At 37.5% G+C, this 21,597-nt stretch overlaps 1 protein-coding gene across 2 annotated transcripts; it reads right to left on the reverse strand.

Moving 5' to 3' along the window:
• Nucleotides 1-960: 960 nt before the first annotated feature.
• LOC147223604 (uncharacterized) lies at nt 961-16,583 on the reverse strand. 2 transcript variants are annotated; one of them, XM_086165150.1, is made up of 31 exons: nt 16,465-16,583; nt 13,479-13,529; nt 11,450-13,387; nt 11,193-11,362; nt 10,558-10,619; nt 10,315-10,463; nt 10,166-10,228; nt 9,909-10,078; nt 9,272-9,333; nt 9,025-9,176; nt 8,876-8,938; nt 8,619-8,788; nt 7,986-8,047; nt 7,743-7,891; nt 7,594-7,656; nt 7,382-7,503; nt 6,747-6,808; nt 6,501-6,652; nt 6,352-6,414; nt 6,140-6,261; nt 5,505-5,566; nt 5,259-5,410; nt 5,110-5,172; nt 4,854-5,005; nt 4,156-4,220; nt 3,871-4,052; nt 3,536-3,666; nt 2,980-3,041; nt 2,745-2,887; nt 2,626-2,652; nt 961-1,790 (listed from the first exon to the last, which is right to left on the reverse strand). In XM_086165150.1, exons 2-31 carry the CDS (start codon nt 13,513-13,515, stop codon nt 1,702-1,704), a joined length of 4,959 nt encoding a protein of 1,652 aa, XP_086021276.1. In that variant the 5' UTR covers nt 13,516-13,529; nt 16,465-16,583; the 3' UTR covers nt 961-1,701. The 2 variants fall into 2 exon arrangements, with proteins under 2 accessions (XP_086021276.1, XP_086021277.1); XM_086165151.1 differs by lacking the exons at nt 5,259-5,410; nt 5,505-5,566; nt 6,140-6,261; ... (3 more) ...; nt 7,382-7,503; nt 7,594-7,656.
• Between the last annotated feature and the right edge of the window lie 5,014 nt (nt 16,584-21,597).

Raw genomic sequence — 21,597 nt, forward strand, 5'->3', positions numbered from 1 at the left:
AATTATTTCAATATACCAATAGTAGGTTTGGTAATGTTTGCATGCTACAGGGACATGTCTCTCATTTGATATCTAATAAGATTTAAATCTGAATGTTGTGTGGGTATTTCAGTTCTGTAAAATCCTTGGCTGGTAATATTTTTGAAGGTAATGCCATTTTTTTTTCAGTGCTTTTAGTAAGCAGCATAACGGATGAATTAATTAAATATGTTTGTCTCATTTTGCTTTTTTTCAGATGCTCAAATGTGACAATTCCAGGGCCTTACTTCCTGTTTAGCATTGCTGAGCTCTACCTGGTTCATAGGTGATTGATGTAAGCTCATTTCATATGATTACTAACATCTCTTTGGGGATATTGGATCCAAGTATTGATACGCCAAAGCCCCATGGTTGCAGAATGGGTGTTTGCACATGGTATATGAAAGTTGGTCAATATAGTGCAGCTACGGCGGGAATCAATTGCAGGAATGTCACAGCATCACACCCGGAAATGTCAGGCTCAGGGCATCTCCAGTAAGACTCAATGCATTTTCCCCTCAACAACTTCTACTTCCTTGTACTGAGTCACCAGATAGTGAGTGACATGATCTCTTAAAGCAGTCATTCTATTGAGCTGCTACAATCAACAGATTTCTTTTCTCAAGGCTGCTGCCAAAACCCTTGATCCGTATCAACGGTGAAAAGGACACGTCCCAGTCTACACAATACTGATTTCATGCATCGATGCGTCCTGGATTGTGCCACTTGAACATTCTTCAGCAAAGCTAGTTGGACTGGTTGCATATGATACCTCTTGCCTAGGAGAATGCAGTCTTATTTGTACTTAGTCCAATGGACAAGACAATAGCTACTTGTTTTCTTAAAGATAGGCAACCTTGAAAAATAATGCATTTAAAAACAAAAGAGCCGAATAAAAAGCAGGAGCTTTAGAAAAAAAAATGTAAAAAAAAGAAGACATGCTTTGATCGTCTGAATATTTCTTAATATCTTTAATGCCAGCAAAATCAATACATTGTTACTTTGAATTACATATTTCTTTATATATATTATGGAATGTTATTGTACAAAATATAAGATGGCATCATACACATACATAAAATAAACATAAATAAGTAACCAGATAATCAATCAGGATATCAGGCATGTCAGGACACCATCACCTTCTCACCTTTTCATCGTCACTAAAGGTGTTGAATATGTAACACTTCAGATCCCAGTTTAGCTGTGCTTCATTTGGGTTGTATTGATTGTTGGTTGAGAACTCTAGGTTATCGCTGCGGGGCCATAAAGTTCTTAGTGGATTTTTCTTGTTGCATCTTTGAAGCAGTCCAAATTAGAGATAAAACTATTTTCGATGGGTAAGCAGTATTAACAAAAATATAGTTGCTTCAGAAGGGAGGGCTTTGAAAAATCAGTATTATTTATTAGCATTAACTTCTAATTGCAGCATCCATCGAGGATAGGTCTCCTCATTATTCTCCTTATTATTCTTGCTGTGTTGTGAGCTATCTAGATGAGCAATGTGCTGAAACAATCATTGTGTGTAGCCATCCTAACACCTGATCAACACTAATTTACAGTGTAAAAATTGTCTTGATCATTTGAATAGGGGCCAAGGCATTTCTAAATCAGTCTTTTTGCAAACAGGTGAAGGAGGTTGTCCGTCCCAGATAGGATTTCATACAAACACCAAAAAAGAAACTAATGGGGGCTTGACAGAAGCCACGACAGTAGCACAACACAGAATGAAGTCACCAGACTGAACATGTGACTCCCTCCACTTGAGTTCTCTGCAATTACAAGAAAAAAAACAGCATTGTGTCAACCCACAAATACCTACTTAATTTATCGAATCAAATCATATTAATCATTACAACTCTCTGTATTTCTTAACAACGACAATTGGTGTTACGTCTACAGCATAGGTGTCAAACTCTGGCCGGCGGGCCAAATTTGGCCCACACTGTAATTATATTTGGCCCGCAAAGCCATACCAAATGACTGTTAGAGCTGGTTAAGTCACTAGTTAAGTCGACAGTGCATGTACCACTAATTCTACAAATCCCAGAATTTTCTGCTGGTGTTTTGGCATGAAAATCACAACAGGATCTATGAACGCCCTCTACTTTGCTGACAGTAGTCATAGCGACCTTATGCTAATACTGGCACCCTGCTACTTAGGCAGAAAACAGGATTTTGCATGTGTGCAATATTAAGTAATATATATTGTATAGTATTAAGCCATGCTTGCTCCATATTTCGTTTTTAAGCAAAACCTGTTTGGGTTCATTGTTATATCTGGAGGAAGATTTTTTTTGAGTCCCAGTTTTGTCCCAGTTTTGAATTTTGGCCCACTGTGTATTTGAGTTTGACACCCCTGGTCTACAGTGACTACAGTTAGTGTAGGCTCTGTGGCCAAAAAATAATTGGAGGCTCTTAATTAGAATACACATAACAGTTGTGCACTAGTTGAACAGCGAGTCACAATACAGGTAGTCTTGCATTTGCTTTAGTGTCAAACCCTGTATTGCATTTATTGGTGGTGTTACAGGTACTTTTTCTGTAGAAGAATCACATCATTGTATTAAGGCAAACATTTCAGTGTAGAAACCCTTTATTGCTTACCAGTGACGGTTGCTGGGGTGGTAAACACTGTTGATGTAGAAAAAAGACATAATTTTGTTTAAGCAAACATTTCTGTCAAGCTGTGATTACTTTCAATATAGACACGATGTATTGCTCACTTGTGCCGGCCACTATGATAGAATTGGGGTCAATCGTGAACTCTGTGATATTTTTTGCTGCATCGCTCAAAACATCTCGAATCTCTTCAGAGCTTTGAATTGATGTCGATCTTACGAGCATATTGTTGACGATGGAACCTTGACTGTGAAAGGAATTTACATCAAGGTTGCTTTAAGAACATACATTTTTGGTCAGTACTCTTGAACCATTATCAGTGTGTCAGTAATTACTTACCTGAATGAAAGCACAACCAAATCGCGGAAAGTAGTGAGGGCACTGCTGAAGAAAGGTTCAAGCTGTAGAAACATGAGAAATATATATTTTTTACTGTTTATGAAGCCAAATTATTTCATTTAAAGACTTTGTAACTCAAAAAATAAATAGACTTTATTAACATCTCGTTAACAATAAATGCTGCTCTTAAATTCTATGATATGGTCACAGTATATTTGAAGTTAAAAAGTACGGCCGTTATCAAAATCATTTATATGCTACACATGATAACCACAGTGGGTGTGTGTGTGTGTGAGTGGGCATTTTTATTTATTGAGTAGCAATAATCTGGGATAGGATGTAGTCGTTAATTCTTCGAGTGTTATGTTTACATTTTTTTGATAATGACACAAATTTCCAGTAGAATTCATTTGTCTTCAAAGGAAGAAACATTAAGTGTAAAAAATTCTCATCTGTTGTATTTAAAATCAGGAGCACAATATTAGGTGTGTTTTAGAACTTACTGTATATACCATCAACTGTGATGCAAAGGTCTGCAAGATTTCACGAAACTTACTGTTTCCGTCAATAGTGTGCTTCGATTTCTAAATGCTTCAGAGTTTGAATCCAACAAGTCATTTGTAAATGTTCCGTCTGTCTTGAAAGTCAACAGGCTTGAGAAGAGGGTCCCAGGTGTTGGTGTAGTCTCTGTTTTTAAATAGAGCATCGTGATTAGAATAAACATAACTACAATGGTGCATAAGTTAAACATTTATACAAATAAAGACTATAATAAACATAAGATTCAGAGCCGTCTTCTTATGAATATATCAGAAAAACAGTACCGGTAAATGCAGAAATGATCATTAATGAGGAACGATTTGCACAAAAACAACAGGTGTGTCATCTCACCAACTACTCTAATGGAGTCCGCATCAAAAGTGATGTTCAAGGAAATGTTGGGGTTTGTTAGAGCCTCTTTTAAAGTGTCCGCAACCGCCTCAGAATCTGGAATTTCTTCAGAGGATTCCGAGTTAAACTCGAGTCCCACCTCTGATTCAGTGTTGGTAGCTCTCTGTCTGCTTACAGCTGGACTGCATTGACAAAGCACAGATGGTAAATAAATTGGAAAGTTTTGCATTGTCCATTTGTGGCTTTTTTTTATACCAATCCGGTTCTGAAAATGTAATGTCTTACCGAAATGCAATGATGAAAGACCGTAAGAAAATCGAGCCAAATTGTAACGAGTAGATTAAATCGTACTGTGTAGAAAAAAAACAGAAAAAGCCATCAACATTAAAAAGGCAATATCTTCAAAATTCAAAGAAGCTAATTCATTCAACCCTTTGTCTCATCAATGACCGGAAATCCACAGATGTTATTCTCTAACAATATTTAAGTTAAATATTATGGCAGAGACTTTTATGTCTTGAATTGTCGTTACAATTTTACGAATTCATTGTCGATGCTGCTTATCTCGCAGTTGTGCCGGATAGTAACTGGGAGAGATGTGGGGTTCACCCTGGACTGGTGCCAGTCGATCACAGGGCCACATATAGGGATACACAATTGTCATTTATACCAAGGGGCAATTTAAGACTCCTCATTGAACCCACTGTATGTATTTGGACTGTGGGAGAAAGTCCTCGGATTGGGAAAATTGACAAATTCCACACAGAAAGGCTCCCATTGGAATAATACCAGAGCTTCTTTGCCGTGAGATGAATCTACTAAGTAGTCAACTGCACCAAAGTGCCAGACCAACATTGGAGTTGTTTTTAAATAAACTGAAGTGACCGTATAAGGAAGACGTATTACTTGCTATAATAAAACAAAAACAAGGACTTCTGATGTACTCAAAAACAGTTACATATTATTTAAAAGATCACACTCACCACCGCTGTAACTTCTTCAGCCAGTTTCTTAAACTCATCACTCTCCCTGTCATTGAGTGCCTCAACAAATACTTGTTGCACGACTACTGCTAAAATCACAACTTGTGGAGGAGCTTCGGCGGTAGGAGTTGTTAAACGTGGAGTAGGTTTCACTGTCGATAAAAAAAAAAAACACCATTGTATTGACCCTACTAAGAGTTATTTGTATGTGCCAATGTGGAAATTAATTTCATTGTGGAAACCCTTAATTGCTTACCAGTGACAATCCCAGGTGGTGGTGGATTTGGTTCTGGAGTTACTATTACTGGAGGTACTATTGCTGTAGATGAAACAGATCATTTTGTCAAAGCAAATATTTTTGTCCAACTACAATTACTTTCAATGCGAAAACTATGAATTGCTCACTTGTGCCGTCCACTGAGACAGAAGTGGTGTCAATGTTGAATGCTGTGATACTTTCAGCAGCCTCAATGACAACATTTCCAATGTCATTGTTGTTTGGAACAGAAGAATCTGTTGAAAAAATCAGATTCATGTTGTTGATGATGGATCCTTCCCTTTAAAGAGAGAAAAAAAAACATGTTTTATACACATTTTATACACAAGTCAGGCTAGTATGATGACAATTCATCAGTGTTAATGATAACTTACTGAAATGAAGTCACTTCCAATGATTGGAAGGAAGTGAAGGCTTTCTTGTAGAGGGGTTCAAGCTGTTGAAACATGAGTAAAGAAACATTTTCTTGAGATGAAGTTAATTTGATTCTTTATGAAGCCTTTTCATTCTTTCCCTGTGCCACATCATTGTCCACTAATATTATCAAGAACATCTGCATTTAAGATAAAAAGGGCGGGTTTTGCTAGTCTAACTGATAGCTCAAAACTGCTTTGCAACAATGTCTACACATTGTTGCAGCTCAGGGACTGGGTATTATTTTTCAATTGGAACTCACCACTGTCCCATAAGTAATATGAGACTAAGCCAAACTTTATGTGACTGCAGTATATATGAACTATACTTTAAAATATGCTCAGTTTGTACCTCAGTAAGTCGCTTTACCTGTGTTATTGCATTCTTTTATTCATATATGTAATCTGTTCCCTAAATTTATCTTGTTTATACAGATTTTAGTTGCACACATAATCACTGGTTTGCTCTCAAAAGATGAATTGCATTCAAGTGCAAAATAATTATGATTGATAATCAGAATGACAAGTATTGTACCAGTTTACGATCAATGACATTGCAAAGGTTTTTGAGGTTTCACTTTGAAGGAATTACTTACCTGTGTCTTTAACAGTGATGCTCTGCTGGTGAATGCTCCCGACTCTGAATTCAAAAGGTCAGCTGTAAATGTCTCGTCAGATCTGAAACTCAACTGCTTTTTTGATGTTGTTTCTGGGGCCGCTGTTGTAGAAGAAACACATCATTGTATTGAGGCAAATATTTCTGTCCAACTGGAAATTAATTTCAGTGTGGAAACCCTTAATTGCTTACCAGTGACAATCACAGGTGGTGGTGGATTTGGTTCTGGAGTTACTATTACCGGAGGTACTATTGCTGTAGATGAAACAGATCATTTTGTCAAAGCAAATATTTTTGTCCAACTACAATTACTTTCAATGCGGAAACTATGTATTGCTCACTTGTGCCGTCCACTGAGACAGAAGTGGTGTCAATGTTGAATGCTGTGATACTTTCAGCAGCCTCAATGACAACATTTCCAATGTCATTGTTGTTTGGAACAGAAGAATCTGTTGAAAAAATCAGATTCATGTTGTTGATGATGGATCCCTCCCTTTAAAGAGAGAAAAAAAAACATGTTTTATACACATTTTATACACAAGTCAGGCTAGTATGATGACAATTCATCAGTGTTAATGATAACTTACTGAAATGAAGTCACTTCCAATGATTGGAAGGAAGTGAAGGCTTTCTTGTAGAGGGGTTCAAGCTGTTGAAACATGAATAAAGAAACATTTTGTTGAGATGAAGTTAATGTGATTCTTTTTGAAGCCTTTTCATTCTTTCCTTGTGCCACATCATTGTCCACTAATATTATCAAGAACATCTGCATTTAAGATAAAAAGGGAGGGTTTTGCTAGTCTAACTGATAACTCAAAACTGCTTTGCAACAATGTCTACACTTTTGAGCAGCTCAGGGACTGGGTATTATTTTTCAATTGGAACTCACCACTGTCCCATAAGTAATATGAGACTAAGCCAAACTTTATGTGACTGCAGTATATATGAACTATACTTTAAAATGTGCTCAGTTTGTACCTCAGTAAGTCGCTTTACCTGTGGTATTGCATTCTTTTATTCATATATGTAATCTGTTCCCTAAATTTATCTTGTTTATACAGATTTTAGTTGCACACATAATCACTGGTTTGCTCTCAAAAGATGAATTGCATTCAAGTGCAAAATAATTATGATTGATAATCAGAATGACAAGTATTGTACCAGTTTACGATCAATGACATTGCAAAGGTTTTTGAGGTTTCACTTTGAAGGAATTACTTACCTGTGTCTTTAACAGTGATGCTCTGCTGGTGAATGCTTCCGACTCTGAATTCAAAAGGTCATCTGTAAATGTCTCGTCAGATCTGAAACGCAACTGCTTTTTTGATGTTGTTTCTGGGGCCGCTGTTGTAGAAGAAACACATCATTGTATTGAGGCAAATATTTCTGTCCAACTGGAAATTAATTTCAGTGTGGAAACCCTTAATTGCTTACCAGTGACAATCACAGGTGGTGGTGGATTTGGTTCTGGAGTTACTATTACCGGAGGTACTATTGCTGTAGATGAAACAGATCATTTTGTCAAAGCAAACATTTCTGTCCAACTACAATTACTTTCAATGCGGAAACTATGAATTGCTCACTTGTGCCGTCCACGGAGACAGAAGTGGTGTTAATGTTGAATGCTGTGATATTTTCAGCAGCATCAATGACAACATTTCCAATGGCATCGTTGTTTAGAACAGAATCTGTTGAAAAAATCAGATCCATGTTGTTGATGATGGATCCTTCCCTTTAAAGAGAGAAAAAAAAACATGTTTTATACACATTTTATACACAAGTCAGGCTAGTATGATGACAATTCATCAGTGTTAATGATAACTTACTGAAATGAAGTCACTTCCAATGATTGGAAGGAAGTGAAGGCTTCCTTGTAGAGGGGTTCAAGCTGTTGAAACATGAATAAAGAAACATTTTGTTGAGATGAAGTTAATTTGATTCTTTATGAAGCCTTTTCATTCTTTCCTTGTGCCACATCATTGTCCACTAATATTATCAAGAACATCTGCATTTAAGATAAAAAGGGAGGGTTTTGCTAGTCTAACTGATAACTCAAAACTGCTTTGCAACAATGTCTACACATTGTTGCAGCTCAGGGACTGGGTATTATTTTTCAATTGGAACTCACCACTGTCCCATAAGTAATATGAGACTAAGCCAAACTGTATGTGACTGCGGTATATATGAACTATACTTTAAAATATGCTCATTGTACCTCAGTAAGTCACTTTACCTGTGGTATTGCATTCTTTTATTCATATACATAATCTGTTCCCTAAATTTATCTTGTTTATACAGATTTTAGTTGCACACATAATCACTGGTTTGCTCTCAAAAGATGAATTGCATTCAAGTGCAAAATAATTATGATTGATAATCAGAATGACAAGTATTGTACCAGTTTACGATCAATGACATTGCAAAGGTTTTTGAAGTTTCACTTTGAAGGAATTACTTACCTCTGTCTTTAACAGTGATGCTCTGCTGGTGAATGCTTCCGACTTTGAATTCAAAAGGTCTGCTATAAATGTCTCGTCAGATCTGAAACTCAACTGCTTTTTTGATGTTGTTTCTGGGGCTTGTGTTTCTAGTTCTGTTGTTGTTGCTGCTGTTTCTTGTTCTTCAGGTACTGTAGAAGAAATACATCATTGTATTGAGGCAAATATTTCTGTCCAACTGGAAATTAATTTCAGTGTAGAAACCCTTAATTGCTTACCAGTGACATTCCCAGGTGGTGGTGGATTTGGTTCTGGAGTTACTATTACTGGAGGTACTATTGCTGTAGATGAAACAGATCATTTTGTCAAAGCAAACATTTCTGTCCAACTACAATTACTTTCAATGCGAAAACTATGTATTGCTCACTTGTGCCGTCCACTGAGACAGAAGTGGTGTCAATGTTGAATGCTGTGATACTTTCAGCAGCCTCAATGACAACATTTCCAATGTCATTGTTGTTTGGAACAGAAGAATCTGTTGAAAAAATCAGATCCATGTTGTTGATGATGGATCCCTGTCTTTAAAGAGAGAAAAAAAAAACATGTTTTATACACATTTTATACAAAAGTCAGGCTAGTATGATGACAGTTCATCAGTGTTCATGATAACTTACTGAAATGAAGTCACTTCCAATGATTGGAAGGAAGTGAAGGCTTCCTTGTAGAGGGGTTCAAGCTGTTGAAACATGAGTAAAGAAACATTTTCTTGAGATGAAGTTAATTTGATTCTTTATGAAGCCTTTTCATTCTTTCCTTGTGCCACATCATTGTCCACTAATATTATCAAGAACATCTGCATTTAAGATAAAAAGGGAGGGTTTTGCTAGTCTAACTGATAACTCAAAACTGCTTTGCAACAATGTCTACACATTGTTGCAGCTCAGGGACTGGGTATTATTTTTCAATTGGAACTCACCACTGTCCCATAAGTAATATGAGACTAAGCCAAACTGTATGTGACTGCGGTATATATGAACTATACTTTGAAATATGCTCATTGTAGCGCAGTAAGTCACTTTACCTGTGGTATTGCATTCTTTTATTCATATACATAATCTGTTCCCTAAATTAATCTTGTTTATCTATACAGATTTTAGTTGCACACATAATCACTGGTTTGCTCTCAAAAGATGAATTGCATTCAAGTGCAAAATAATTATGATTGATAATCAGAATGACAAGTATTGTACCAGTTTACGATCAATGACATTGCAAAGGTTTTTGAAGTTTCACTTTGAAGGAATTACTTACCTGTGTCTTTAACAGTGATGCTCTGCTGGTGAATGCTCCCGACTCTGAATTCAAAAGGTCAGCTGTAAATGACTCGTCAGATCTGAAACTCAACTGCTTTTTTGATGTTGTTTCTGGGGCTTGTGTTTCTAGTTCTGTTGTTGTTGCTGCTGTTTCTTGTTCTTCAGGTACTGTAGAAGAAATACATCATTGTATTGAGGCAAATATTTCTGTCCAACTGGAAATTAATTTCAGTGTGGAAACCCTTAATTGCTTACCAGTGACATTCCCAGGTGGTGGTGGATTTGGTTCTGGAGTTACTATTACTGGAGGTACTATTGCTGTAGATGAAACAGATCATTTTGTCAAAGCAAGCATTTCTGTCCAACTACAATTACTTTCAATGCGAAAACTATGAATTGCTCACTTGTGCCGTCCACTGAGACAGAAGTGGTGTCAATGTTGAATGCTGTGATACTTTCAGCAGCCTCAATGACAACATTTCCAATGGCATCGTTGTTTGGAACAGAATCTGTTGAAAAAATCAGATTCATGTTGTTGATGATGGATCCTTCCCTTTAAAGAGAGAAAAAAAAACATGTTTTATACACATTTTATACACAAGTCAGGCTAGTATGATGACAATTCATCAGTGTTAATGATAACTTACTGAAATGAAGTCACTTCCAATGATTGGAAGGAAGTGAAGGCTTTCTTGTAGAGGGGTTCAAGCTGTTGAAACATGAGTAAAGAAACATTTTCTTGAGATGAAGTTAATGTGATTCTTTATGAAGCCTTTTCATTCTTTCCTTGTGCCACATCATTGTCCACTAATATTATCAAGAACATCTGCATTTAAGATAAAAAGGGCGGGTTTTGCTAGTCTAACTGATAGCTCAAAACTGCTTTGCAACAATGTCTACACATTGTTGCAGCTCAGGGACTGGGTATTATTTTTCAATTGGAACTCACCACTGTCCCATAAGTAATATGAGACTAAGCCAAACTTTATGTGACTGCAGTATATATGAACTATACTTTAAAATATGCTCAGTTTGTACCTCAGTAAGTCGCTTTACCTGTGGTATTGCATTCTTTTATTCATATATGTAATCTGTTCCCTAAATTTATCTTGTTTATACAGATTTTAGTTGCACACATAATCACTGGTTTGCTCTCAAAAGATGAATTGCATTCAAGTGCAAAATAATTATGATTGATAATCAGAATGACAAGTATTGTACCAGTTTACGATCAATGACATTGCAAAGGTTTTTGAAGTTTCACTTTGAAGGAATTACTTACCTGTGTCTTTAACAGTGATGCTCTGCTGGTGAATGCTCCCGACTCTGAATTCAAAAGGTCATCTGTAAATGTCTCGTCAGATCTGAAACTCAACGGCCTTTTTGATGTTGTTTCTGGGGCTTGTGTTTCTAGTTCTGTTGTTGTTGCTGCTGTTTCTTGTTCTTCAGGTACTGTAGAAGAAATACATCATTGTATTGAGGCAAATATTTCTGTCCAACTGGAAATTAATTTCAGTGTGGAAACCCTTAATTGCTTACCAGTGACATTCTGAGGTGGTGTTGCATTTGTTGCTGAGGTTACTTGTGTTGGTTTAATTGGTGGTGTTTCTGCTGCAGGTGTTGTTGCGGCTGTTGCTCCAGTTGGAGCTGAACCTCCAAGTGTTGATCCCTTGGCAGTTGTAGGTTCAGTGGTCGGTATTGACCCTTGTGTTCTTGCAGACACAGCAATTGTGGAACCAGTAGTGCTTTCAACAGTTATGACCCCTTTCGTGACAGGTGACCCCGCATCTGTTGTTGATGATGCCACAGTTGGAGCTGAACCTCCAGGTGTTGACCCTTCAACTGCTGTAGATCCACCAGGTACTGTCACCCCGTGTGTTATTGCAGACACACCAATTGTGGGACCAGCAGTGCTTTCAACAGTTATGACCCCTTTCGTGACAGGTGATCCCACATCTGTTGTTGATGATGCCACAGTTGGAGCTGAACTTCCAGGTGTTGACCCTTCAACTGCTGTAGATCTACCAGGTACTGTCAACCTGTCTGTTGTTGCAGACACACCAAATGTGGGACCAGCAGTGCTTTCAAATGTAATATTCTCTTCTGTGACAGGTGACCCCACATCTGTGGTTGACGATGCCACAGTTGGAGCTGAACTTCCAGGTGTTGACTCTTCAGCTGCTGTAGATCCACCAGGTACTGTCACCCCGTGTGTTGTTGCAGACACACCAAATGTGGGACCAGCAGTGCTTTCAAATGTAATATTCTCTTCTGTGACAGGTGACCCCACATCTGTGGTTGACGATGCCACAGTTGGAGCTGAACTTCCAGGTGTTGACTCTTCAACTGCTGTAGATCCACCAGGTACTGTCACCCCGTGTGTTGTTGCAGACACACCAAATGTGGGACCAGCAGTGCTTTCAAATGTAATATTCTCTTCTGTGACAGGTGACCCCACATCTGTGGTTGACGATGCCACAGTTGGAGCTGAACTTCCAGGTGTTGACTCTTCAACTGCTGTAGATCCACCAGGTACTGTCACCCCGTGTGTTGTTGCAGACACACCAAATGTGGGACCAGCAGTGCTTTCAAATGTAATATTCTCTTCTGTGACAGGTGACCCCACATCTGTGGTTGACAATGCCACAGTTGGAGCTGAACTTCCAGGTGTTGACTCTTCAACTGCTGTAGATCCACCAGGTACTGTCACCCCGTGTGTTGTTGCAGACACACCAAATGTGGGACCAGCAGTGCTTTCAAATGTAATATTCTCTTCTGTGACAGGTGACCCCACATCTGTGGTTGACGATGCCACAGTTGGAGCTGAATCTCCAGGTGTTGACCCTTCAACTGCTGTAGATCCACCAGGTACTGTCAACCTGTCTGTTGTTGCAGACACACCAAATGTGGGACCAGCAGTGCTTTCAAATGTAATATTCTCTTCTGTGACAGGTGACCCCACATCTGTGGTTGACGATGCCACAGTTGGAGCTGAATCTCCAGGTGTTGACCCTTCAACTGCTGTAGATCCACCAGGTACTGTCACCCCATCTGTTATTGCAGACACACCAAATGTGGGACCAGCAGTGCCTTCTGATGTAATGTTCTCTTGTGTGACAGGTGACCCCACATCTATTGTTGAAGATGCTACAGTTGGAGCTGAACCTCCAGGTGTTGACCCTTCAACTGCTGTAGATCCTCCAGGTTCTGTCACCCCATCTGTTATTGCAGATGCGCCAATTGTGGGACCAGTCAGGGAATTAATATCTGTGACCTCGTCTGTCCCAGCTGATGCACCAGTATCCGTGGTGAGTGGTTCTACGGTTGGATCTGAATTTCCAGTAGAATCACTCACCCCAACAGTTATTGGTGACGGGCCATCCGTTGTTTCTCCAGTTACTCCTTCAGGTGTAAATGACACCATTGAGCTGGTGCTTTGCGCAGTAACTGGTGTAATTACCAGTCCAATAGCTACAACTGGTCAAAAGAAGAAGAAATTTTTTAGCGATGCAAATATTTTTTTTTGCAAATCCTTCACTTAATATTCCAAATAAAATTAATGACTTACTGGTAAGTATCAGTAAATTGGACCTTGTGGCACTCATGTCTGCTCTACTGTCTGCAAAAGGTAAAATCGTGGTGATTTATTCCGAAAGGCATACATGAATCAAGCCAGCTCCACCTTCTAACTAGTTTGTTGTCTAGGTAATCTATTTTGCTCTGTCTTGATTGAATTTATGTATTGTTGCTCCCCTTCAATAGAGAAAGTGAAATAGGGAAGAAAAGAGGACGAATAACCCGATTACGAGGAAATCTTTGAAGTAATGCCTTTAAATAACTAGCACAAACTATACCACCAAAAATAACATCTTTCCTTAACTCTACTAGATTTATTTCAGTAATGTAACAAGAATTCTCCAAAGGCATAGCGGGCACTTAGGCTAACTTTTTTCATGACTATAAAATCATAATTTCTGTGTCTTCTTCTTTTTCTTTCACTTGTGGCTTTTCACTTCAGGGTCACCACTCCAAATCATCTTCTTCCATCTAAGTGTATCTCTGTATCCTCATCTCTCACTCCAACTAACTTTATGTCCTCTTTCACTTCATCCATAAAGATTTTCTTTGGTCTTCCTCTAGACCTCCTACCTGACAGTTCCAGCCCCGGCATCCTTCTACCAATTAATTCACTATCCCTGCTCTGTACATGACTTAACCATCTCAGTCTGGCTTCTCTGACATTATCTCCAAAACATCTAACATGTGTTGTCCCTCTGATATACTCATGTCATTCCCAAAGAGAACCTCAACATCTTGATCTCTGCGACCCCCAGCTCTGCTTCCTGTATTCACTTCGATGCAATTGTCTCCAAACCCTACAGCATCCCTGGTTTCACAACTGTCTTGTCCTACTTTCCTCTCATTTTGGCTGATATTCTTTTATCACATATTACCTGACACTTTTCTCCACCCGTTCCAACCCACTTGAACCTGTTTTGTTAACCTCTTTTCCAAACTCAGCATTGCTCTGGACTGTTGGCCCTAAGTACAAAAAAATCCTCCATTCCTTTTCTCCACCTTCTGTCGCCTTTTCATTCCATTTGGGTCCCTCTCATTTAACACACATATATTCTGTCTTGCTGCAATCAATCTTCATTCCTCTCCTTTCCAAACAACCTCCACCTCTCTAGATTTTCCTCCACCTGTTCACTGCTCTCACCACAGATCACAGTGTCATCTGCAAACATCATGGTCCATGGAGATTCCTATCTTACCTCATCTGTCAGCCTGTCCATCACCACTGCAAACATGAATGGGCTCAGAACTGATTCCTGGTGTCATCCCCCCTCCATCTTGAACTTTTCCGTCACACCTAGAGCACACCTGACCACTGTCTCACAGCTAGCATACATGTCCTGCACCAGTCTAACATACTTCTCTCCCACTTCATTCTTCCTCATTCAATAAATACCATAGTTCATCTCTCAGCACCCTCTTGTGTGCTTTTTCCAAGTTTACAAAGGTACAATGCAGCTCCCACTGACCCTCTCTATTGGCATTCTTAAAGCAAATACTCCATCTGTAGTACTCTTTCTAGACGTGTAACCATATTGCTTCCCACAGATGCTGACTTCTTGTCTAGTTTCCACTTCTCTTACCCCTACCTCATCAACTTTATCCCTCTATAGTTACCGCAACTCCGCAAATCTTCCTTATTCTTGAAAATAGGCGTCATCAAACTTTATCTCCATTCCTCAGACAATGCCTCTCCTGAACAGTTTCTTTTTCTTCCTTTTCACTTTTCATCATCTTCAATGCCCTCCTCACTTCACCTTTACTAATCTCAGCTACAATAGCCATCTCTTCCACCCTTCCAGCTCTAAAATTTTCCTCATTCATCACCTCAAATTTCTCTTTCCATCTTCCTATCATTCTGTCATTCCTATTCCCTCTCTATTCTTGATCACCCAAACCTGCCGTACATCCTTTCTATCTCTATCTCTTTGTTTTGTCAACCTGTATAAATAATTTTCTTCCCCCTTTCTGTCCAACCTAGCATATGCCCATCATATGCCTTTTTTTAACCTTTGCTACCTCTACCTTTACCGTGCACTGCATCTCCCTATGTCATTGTTGCAAATTACAATTAATACATAATGTATGATACTTTGCTTGATATGGAAAATTCGGGGATGGGTGTATATCAGGACTACTCGAAAAAAAAAAATAAAGATGATCCACCCGTAAGCTGAAAGTGGAATGCTCAATTTTGCAGAGGTTTACAAGTGAAAGGGCATCAGAACAGTAAGAATTACAATGCTGACAACTGAAAGCCGATACCTCCATGTGTGATATGCTTAATCGCAAACTAACTAGGAGGGCAAAAAAAAGGGATCAAAAAGCTCACAAACACAGATGGGGGTAAGGCAAGTTGCCTTTCTTTTAAAAAGTAAACTGTGGACAATTGACTGACTGCATCCTATGGGCATGGATGATACAAATTATAAAAGGTTGCACAAAACCCCAAAAAACATCTTCAAAACATGTTTTTCTAATCCCTGAAAGTGCTTAACATATAACACATCTTTATCCTCGATTTTAAAAATAATGATAATATTAACGTCAATATTGTAATAATAATACTGAATTACTGACACATGACAAACATTGATATCAACCATCCTACTATTATTTCATATATCATGAAGGTCTTTTAATATTGGCCGAGATTTGTGATCAGAAGTATGGAAATCCTGACAGCCATATGTCAAATGAATTATTAGCAAAAACAGATGAAAATAAAAAATGAATAAATAAGTAATACCTAATCAAACAATTTGTGTTATGAAATTTTATATTTCAGATACCAAACTCGTTTTGTTACTCTGCACATAAGTGCCATAAAAGGCTTACTGTTTTCCAGATGTTTCACCAGGGTTGATTTTTTATAATTAATGTTTGTTAAATATGGTATAATAGAAATGTCACTACTGAAAAATTAATGTCATTGTGATAATTAATAAAACATATTTATGAAAAAAGAATGTACTTACCTTAAAGCAATAATCGTAATTTGCAATTTTCTCAATGTTTTTCTTTTATTTTTATCTTTCTTTTTTTCAGACATTCACACCATTTTTTCCATCCTGTGTGTCTGTCTTCTGGCTTCCTGCAAATGTTTTATACTATGGTAAGTAAAAGGAAGTGACGTGACATGCTGGCCTGGATTTTTTGTTTAACGTTTCAACATTTCTATGACAAGGAAGAAAAAGGACCCGCTGATCATTCATTGTGAGAAGCTAACTTGTCAATCCAGGACTGCATTCCATATAAGTGAACCAGCTCAGTGTCTTTTATTTCCAAAGTATAGCGTTCTCATGTTCCTAAGAATAGAAAAATATCAATGTATTAAATATATATATTACTTGTTCATTTTTTTTTAATGTAATTACTTTCTAGTCTAGTATTTTAATTGTATTACCACAGAATAAACACCTAACTAGTACAGAGTACTAGTTAGTACTAGTACAGAGTACTAGTTGGGACAACAGAGCAAGGAACAACAGATTATGTGGGAAATACAGCCAAACTATAAAACAAACTGGTACCAAAAAATCTAACTGATTTTCTTGAATCAAATGAAATCAGATTCATCTTAAAAGCCCATGCTTTAAAGAATACCAGGCAATGCAAATTAAATTACTGAGACAAGAACATGTCTTCTATTTTTTCCCCTATTTTTTTCATAATGTTCTAATTGACAGCTGAGGGTAAAAGGCGGATAGTTTTTGTATTTTCACTAAAGGGGCAAACAAATTCTAACCCCTGGAGTATGAGGTAACACAGAAAAATATCAAATACACCAATGTTTTTAAACATTTCCAGTTAGGACACTGAATACAAGCAATAATTTTATGTTAGCTGATAACACTAACACTAACATTATCAATGTTACAATATATTCTGCAGTGAGAACTATGTCTTAGTTGTGCCATATCTTTCCATGTAAATAACGTTCCATTTAAACTCTGTGAGACAGTATGCACCATTCAAAATGATGTCTTTTATAAAATCAAAAATATCTTACACCAAAAAATGATATCTTAGTAGCCACTTCCAAATAAATGAAATATTCATGATTAGTTTACGTCACTGATGTTGACAAAAATAGTCTGATTTAAGAAGAAAAAGCACAATTTCCTACTATTCAGGATGCCTTTTAATAGTGAGAGGTACTGCACACTGTGTATTGTGAATATCTACTATTTGGTGTTGTCTGGTAATAAACGTTGATTTGATGACTGTTCTGTCATCACTTGCTGTTAAAAAAGTTTCCATATGTCCATTGAAATGTCCAAGATGACAAATTCAACGTCATATCCATGAGCAATGAATCTGATTGGAATTTAGTACTAAGAATAGCTTCTACCTTGCTGTTGCTTCTCTTTAATGTTCACATTTTTGTTGTGTCTGAGCGTTTTCCCTGTGATGCCTTGACAGAATCAGTTTGAAATCTATACAGACAGTTGTTTTGTGTGACTTCTGAATCTATGACGGCAGTCGGCATGACAGTAAAAAAAAGTATTTTATGTTTTGATGTCTTCATTGTTCAGGTGCCAAATGATTGTCCCAATGAGTCATTTTGCCGTCTGTTTGCGGTGTTTGTAATCTTAGTTTTGCATCTTGCTATGACTCTCGAGTCAGTAACTAATAGGTCACCTACCAGGGCGTTGTCATTTTTCTTTGGTATCAGATTTTAACAATTTTAGAGTAGCTTCTGAAACAATATTGTCTGGTCCCTCCTTCCTTGTCTGATCCCACAGGTAAATGTAGATCAGTGGTTCTGTCATTTCTTATCCAGTATCCAAATGTTTTTTAAAATTTTGAATGGTACTTTGGAACTGTCACCATGAATTTCAATTCTCCTCAACCAGCTTGTCTTTCCTCACATCCCATGGCAGCCCCTGAAATTATTAAAACTGAATAAATTAAGAAACACAAAGTAAAAAATTAAGCAATCGCTCTGGATGTTTTGACAATGTGTCTAAGTGGTGTGACCACGGAACGTTCTTGAGAGTTCATGTTAAAGATCTTCACTTCCCTAACATGTGCTGCATCTCTGCAACTGCAGACCCTATTTTGGCTGTAGTTAGTCCTGCCATGTTATCATATGAAAAAAAAAAACATGCAGACTTGACAACAAATCTGTTATGAAGCTGAAATGACCGCTCGAACAGAAACTGCAAAATTAATTGTGCCAATACAATATGTTCGACGTGAATGAAAATGAATACATTAATTATTTAGATTCTTTTTAGCTACTTTCATATTGATAAAAAATATTATTTCCTAGCATTTTATATGATGCTGAGAGTGACTCTAGAGAAAATGTATATGCAGATAAATCTAACTAGAACCCCCTTGCTGTGAGGTGGAAGTGCTTACTGCTATGTTACCCATAGTTTAACTTAATATAGAAAAAAACACAAAACAACAAAAGAGCAAGTTAAAATAATACATCGAAATTCAACGACACAACCCAAAACTCTTGCACAACACCAAACTGATGGGTCTTCTGCGTTGATAACATTTACAGACCCGACCTGCCCAATGTCGTGAAGCTGACTGTTCTACTGTGTTGGTGCATGAAAATAAAAACACATCCTACCAAAGTGTTTAGCCTTGGGGATACACAACAAACAGGAACTCTCCGAGTGCCAGACTAAGCATGCATGATTACACAATGTCAGATAAATAAGATGCTGCACTGCCAATGACTATTTTATACATGGAGCAATAACTTAAAGTCTGCTCACACCTGAACAGGAAGACAGTGGATTGAGTAGCATGTAGCCCAGACAGGTGCATTCTGAACATTTTACATTTCACAGGCCTTGGACAGTCTTCTTTGGCAACCTGAATAAAAGTCCAATTCAATAATCCAGTCCTGATGTATGCACTCTATAATGACAAGATAGGTCTGATCTTAGTGATGTTTTAGTGATGTTTCCAGGGGTGGAAAAGGTGACTTTAAAATGGAGACAGAAATAACAATTTATCAATCCCTGGTGGGGAAATTTGTTCTCTGCAATTAGTCCATCATGGATGAGCCATAAGCAGGAGGCTGCTGTCCATCAGTGCCAGGGGAGCAGTTAGGGGCACAGTAGAAGGAGTCGGGAATCAAACCAGGAATGTTTGGTCCCAAAGACAGTTGCTCAACCCCCTGCCCTACGCCGCCCCCCAAAGAATGAAAGAGTCCAGTTAAAAAACACACGAAGATTTTTAATTTTGTCTCAGCAATGGATAACACCATTATCCAAAGACAGATTAAAATGATCACAGAAATGTCTTGAAAATTTTAAAAACGTCTAAGTTGGGGTAAAGAGTAAAGAATTTTCTGCTAACCACTTCTTCACAGCAGCCAGACAGGCACCCAGTTTGCGTGCAGCTATTCTGTCACAAAACAACGCGACGGGGCTACACTGGAACCCAACCAAAATGACTATTAAGCACGGCGTGAGAAGGTGATGTGTATCCATACCTTGCTGATGAGTCCTGCTTCTTTCTTACAATTTTGTGTCAGAAGGTTAAAGAGATAAATGACTTACGTAATTTTTTTGTCCAAGTTTTTTATTTTATTTTATTACGGACATAATTTGGAGTGGTGCATACTGAATGTCTTGCAGAGTTGAAAAAATTTTACTAACATTTATTTGTGAAGAGAGGAAATCTAATGAAATCTTATGATTTCCTCTCTTCATATAGGGCATTGTACACTGCTCAAAAAAATAAAGGGAACACTTAAAAAACACATCCTAAATCTAAATGAATGAAATATTCTTATGAAATACTTTGCTCTTTACACAGTTGAATGTGCTGACAACAAAATCACACAAAAATGATCAATGGAAATCAATTGTATCAACCCATGGAGGTCTGATTAGGAATCACACTCAAAATTAAAGTGTAAAAACAAACTCCAGGCTGATCCAACTTTGATGTAATGTCCTTAAAACAAGTTAAAATGAATCTGTGTTGCTTCCTGAGTGAACACTATGATTTCACAGAAGTGTGATTGACTTGGAGTTACATTGTGTTGTTCAAGTGTTCCCTTTATTTTTTTGAGCAGTATATTTTGTTGTCATTGCTTAAATATATTAAAAAAAAAATGTTGATGAAAAATGTGTTCTGATTAACAAACATTTCAGCAGTTAAACAACTCTAAGTCAACTCATCTGCCATAATAAACTGCAAATATTATGACTCATGTTTGCACGCACTGGTAATACATGAGTAAAAGACAAAGACCAGAGGACAAAAAAAGAAAAATGGTGGGCATTTGTAATTCCTCATTCTTAAACCCACAACAGCATATTCCACAGGTCTTTGATGCATACTTAACATCATTCTGTCTTCCAGTGCCATAGTTGTATAGTTGTTTACATTGTTTGTAAAATTTGAGATTAATTTCCAAGACAATGCTTTTTTAATTCACTGTCTAAATCCACTGGCATCTGCCCTCCTCACCTTTTTTTAAAAACTATCACTAAAGCCCCGTACATCTGGCTCTCCTTTTGTAGGTAGTGCACACCGATGCCTTGATAAGTTATAGATTCTGATTCAATTTAGCTGTGTGATGTCAAGCGCCACGCTCCAAGTCAGACATCACCCAGGTTTAATTTCTAAGCATTAGAATTACAACACTCTGTATCAGGATTTATGTACCTTTGCTGTTATTTTGCAGAAAGTATTATCATTTAAAATTCCACTTTGCATATCCAAACCAGTGTAAAATTTAGTCACAATAACAAGGAATCTTTTGAACTTCATTCATTGTGTATTATTTAGTTATTGTACATAAGCATATTATATATTTACATACAGAACAAATACCCTAAGTTATACTTTAAATTTGAAATCACAACAAATATCAATTACTCAAACATTGCTCAAACATGCAGAAATTGGGTGGACCATGGTGACACACTTGTTGACGTTATTTAACATCATAGAAATATAGCAAGATTGACATTATGAATTTAAAAACTGATTTAAGGATGATGATTCATGGAAAATAATTAATGGAAATAATGTCACCTTAAGTTTACCCCTGGTTTATATGGTCATTTCACAAATATGTATGAATGACCCTGATATTTTTTCACCGTGAATAACCTTTACTCATT

The sequence above is a fragment of the Fistularia commersonii genome, chromosome 19 (assembly GCF_037954325.1).
Source record: "Fistularia commersonii isolate RoL2024-O1a breed Wild chromosome 19, RoL_Fcom_v1.0, whole genome shotgun sequence".
Classification (NCBI taxonomy): Eukaryota; Metazoa; Chordata; class Actinopteri; order Syngnathiformes; family Fistulariidae; genus Fistularia; species Fistularia commersonii.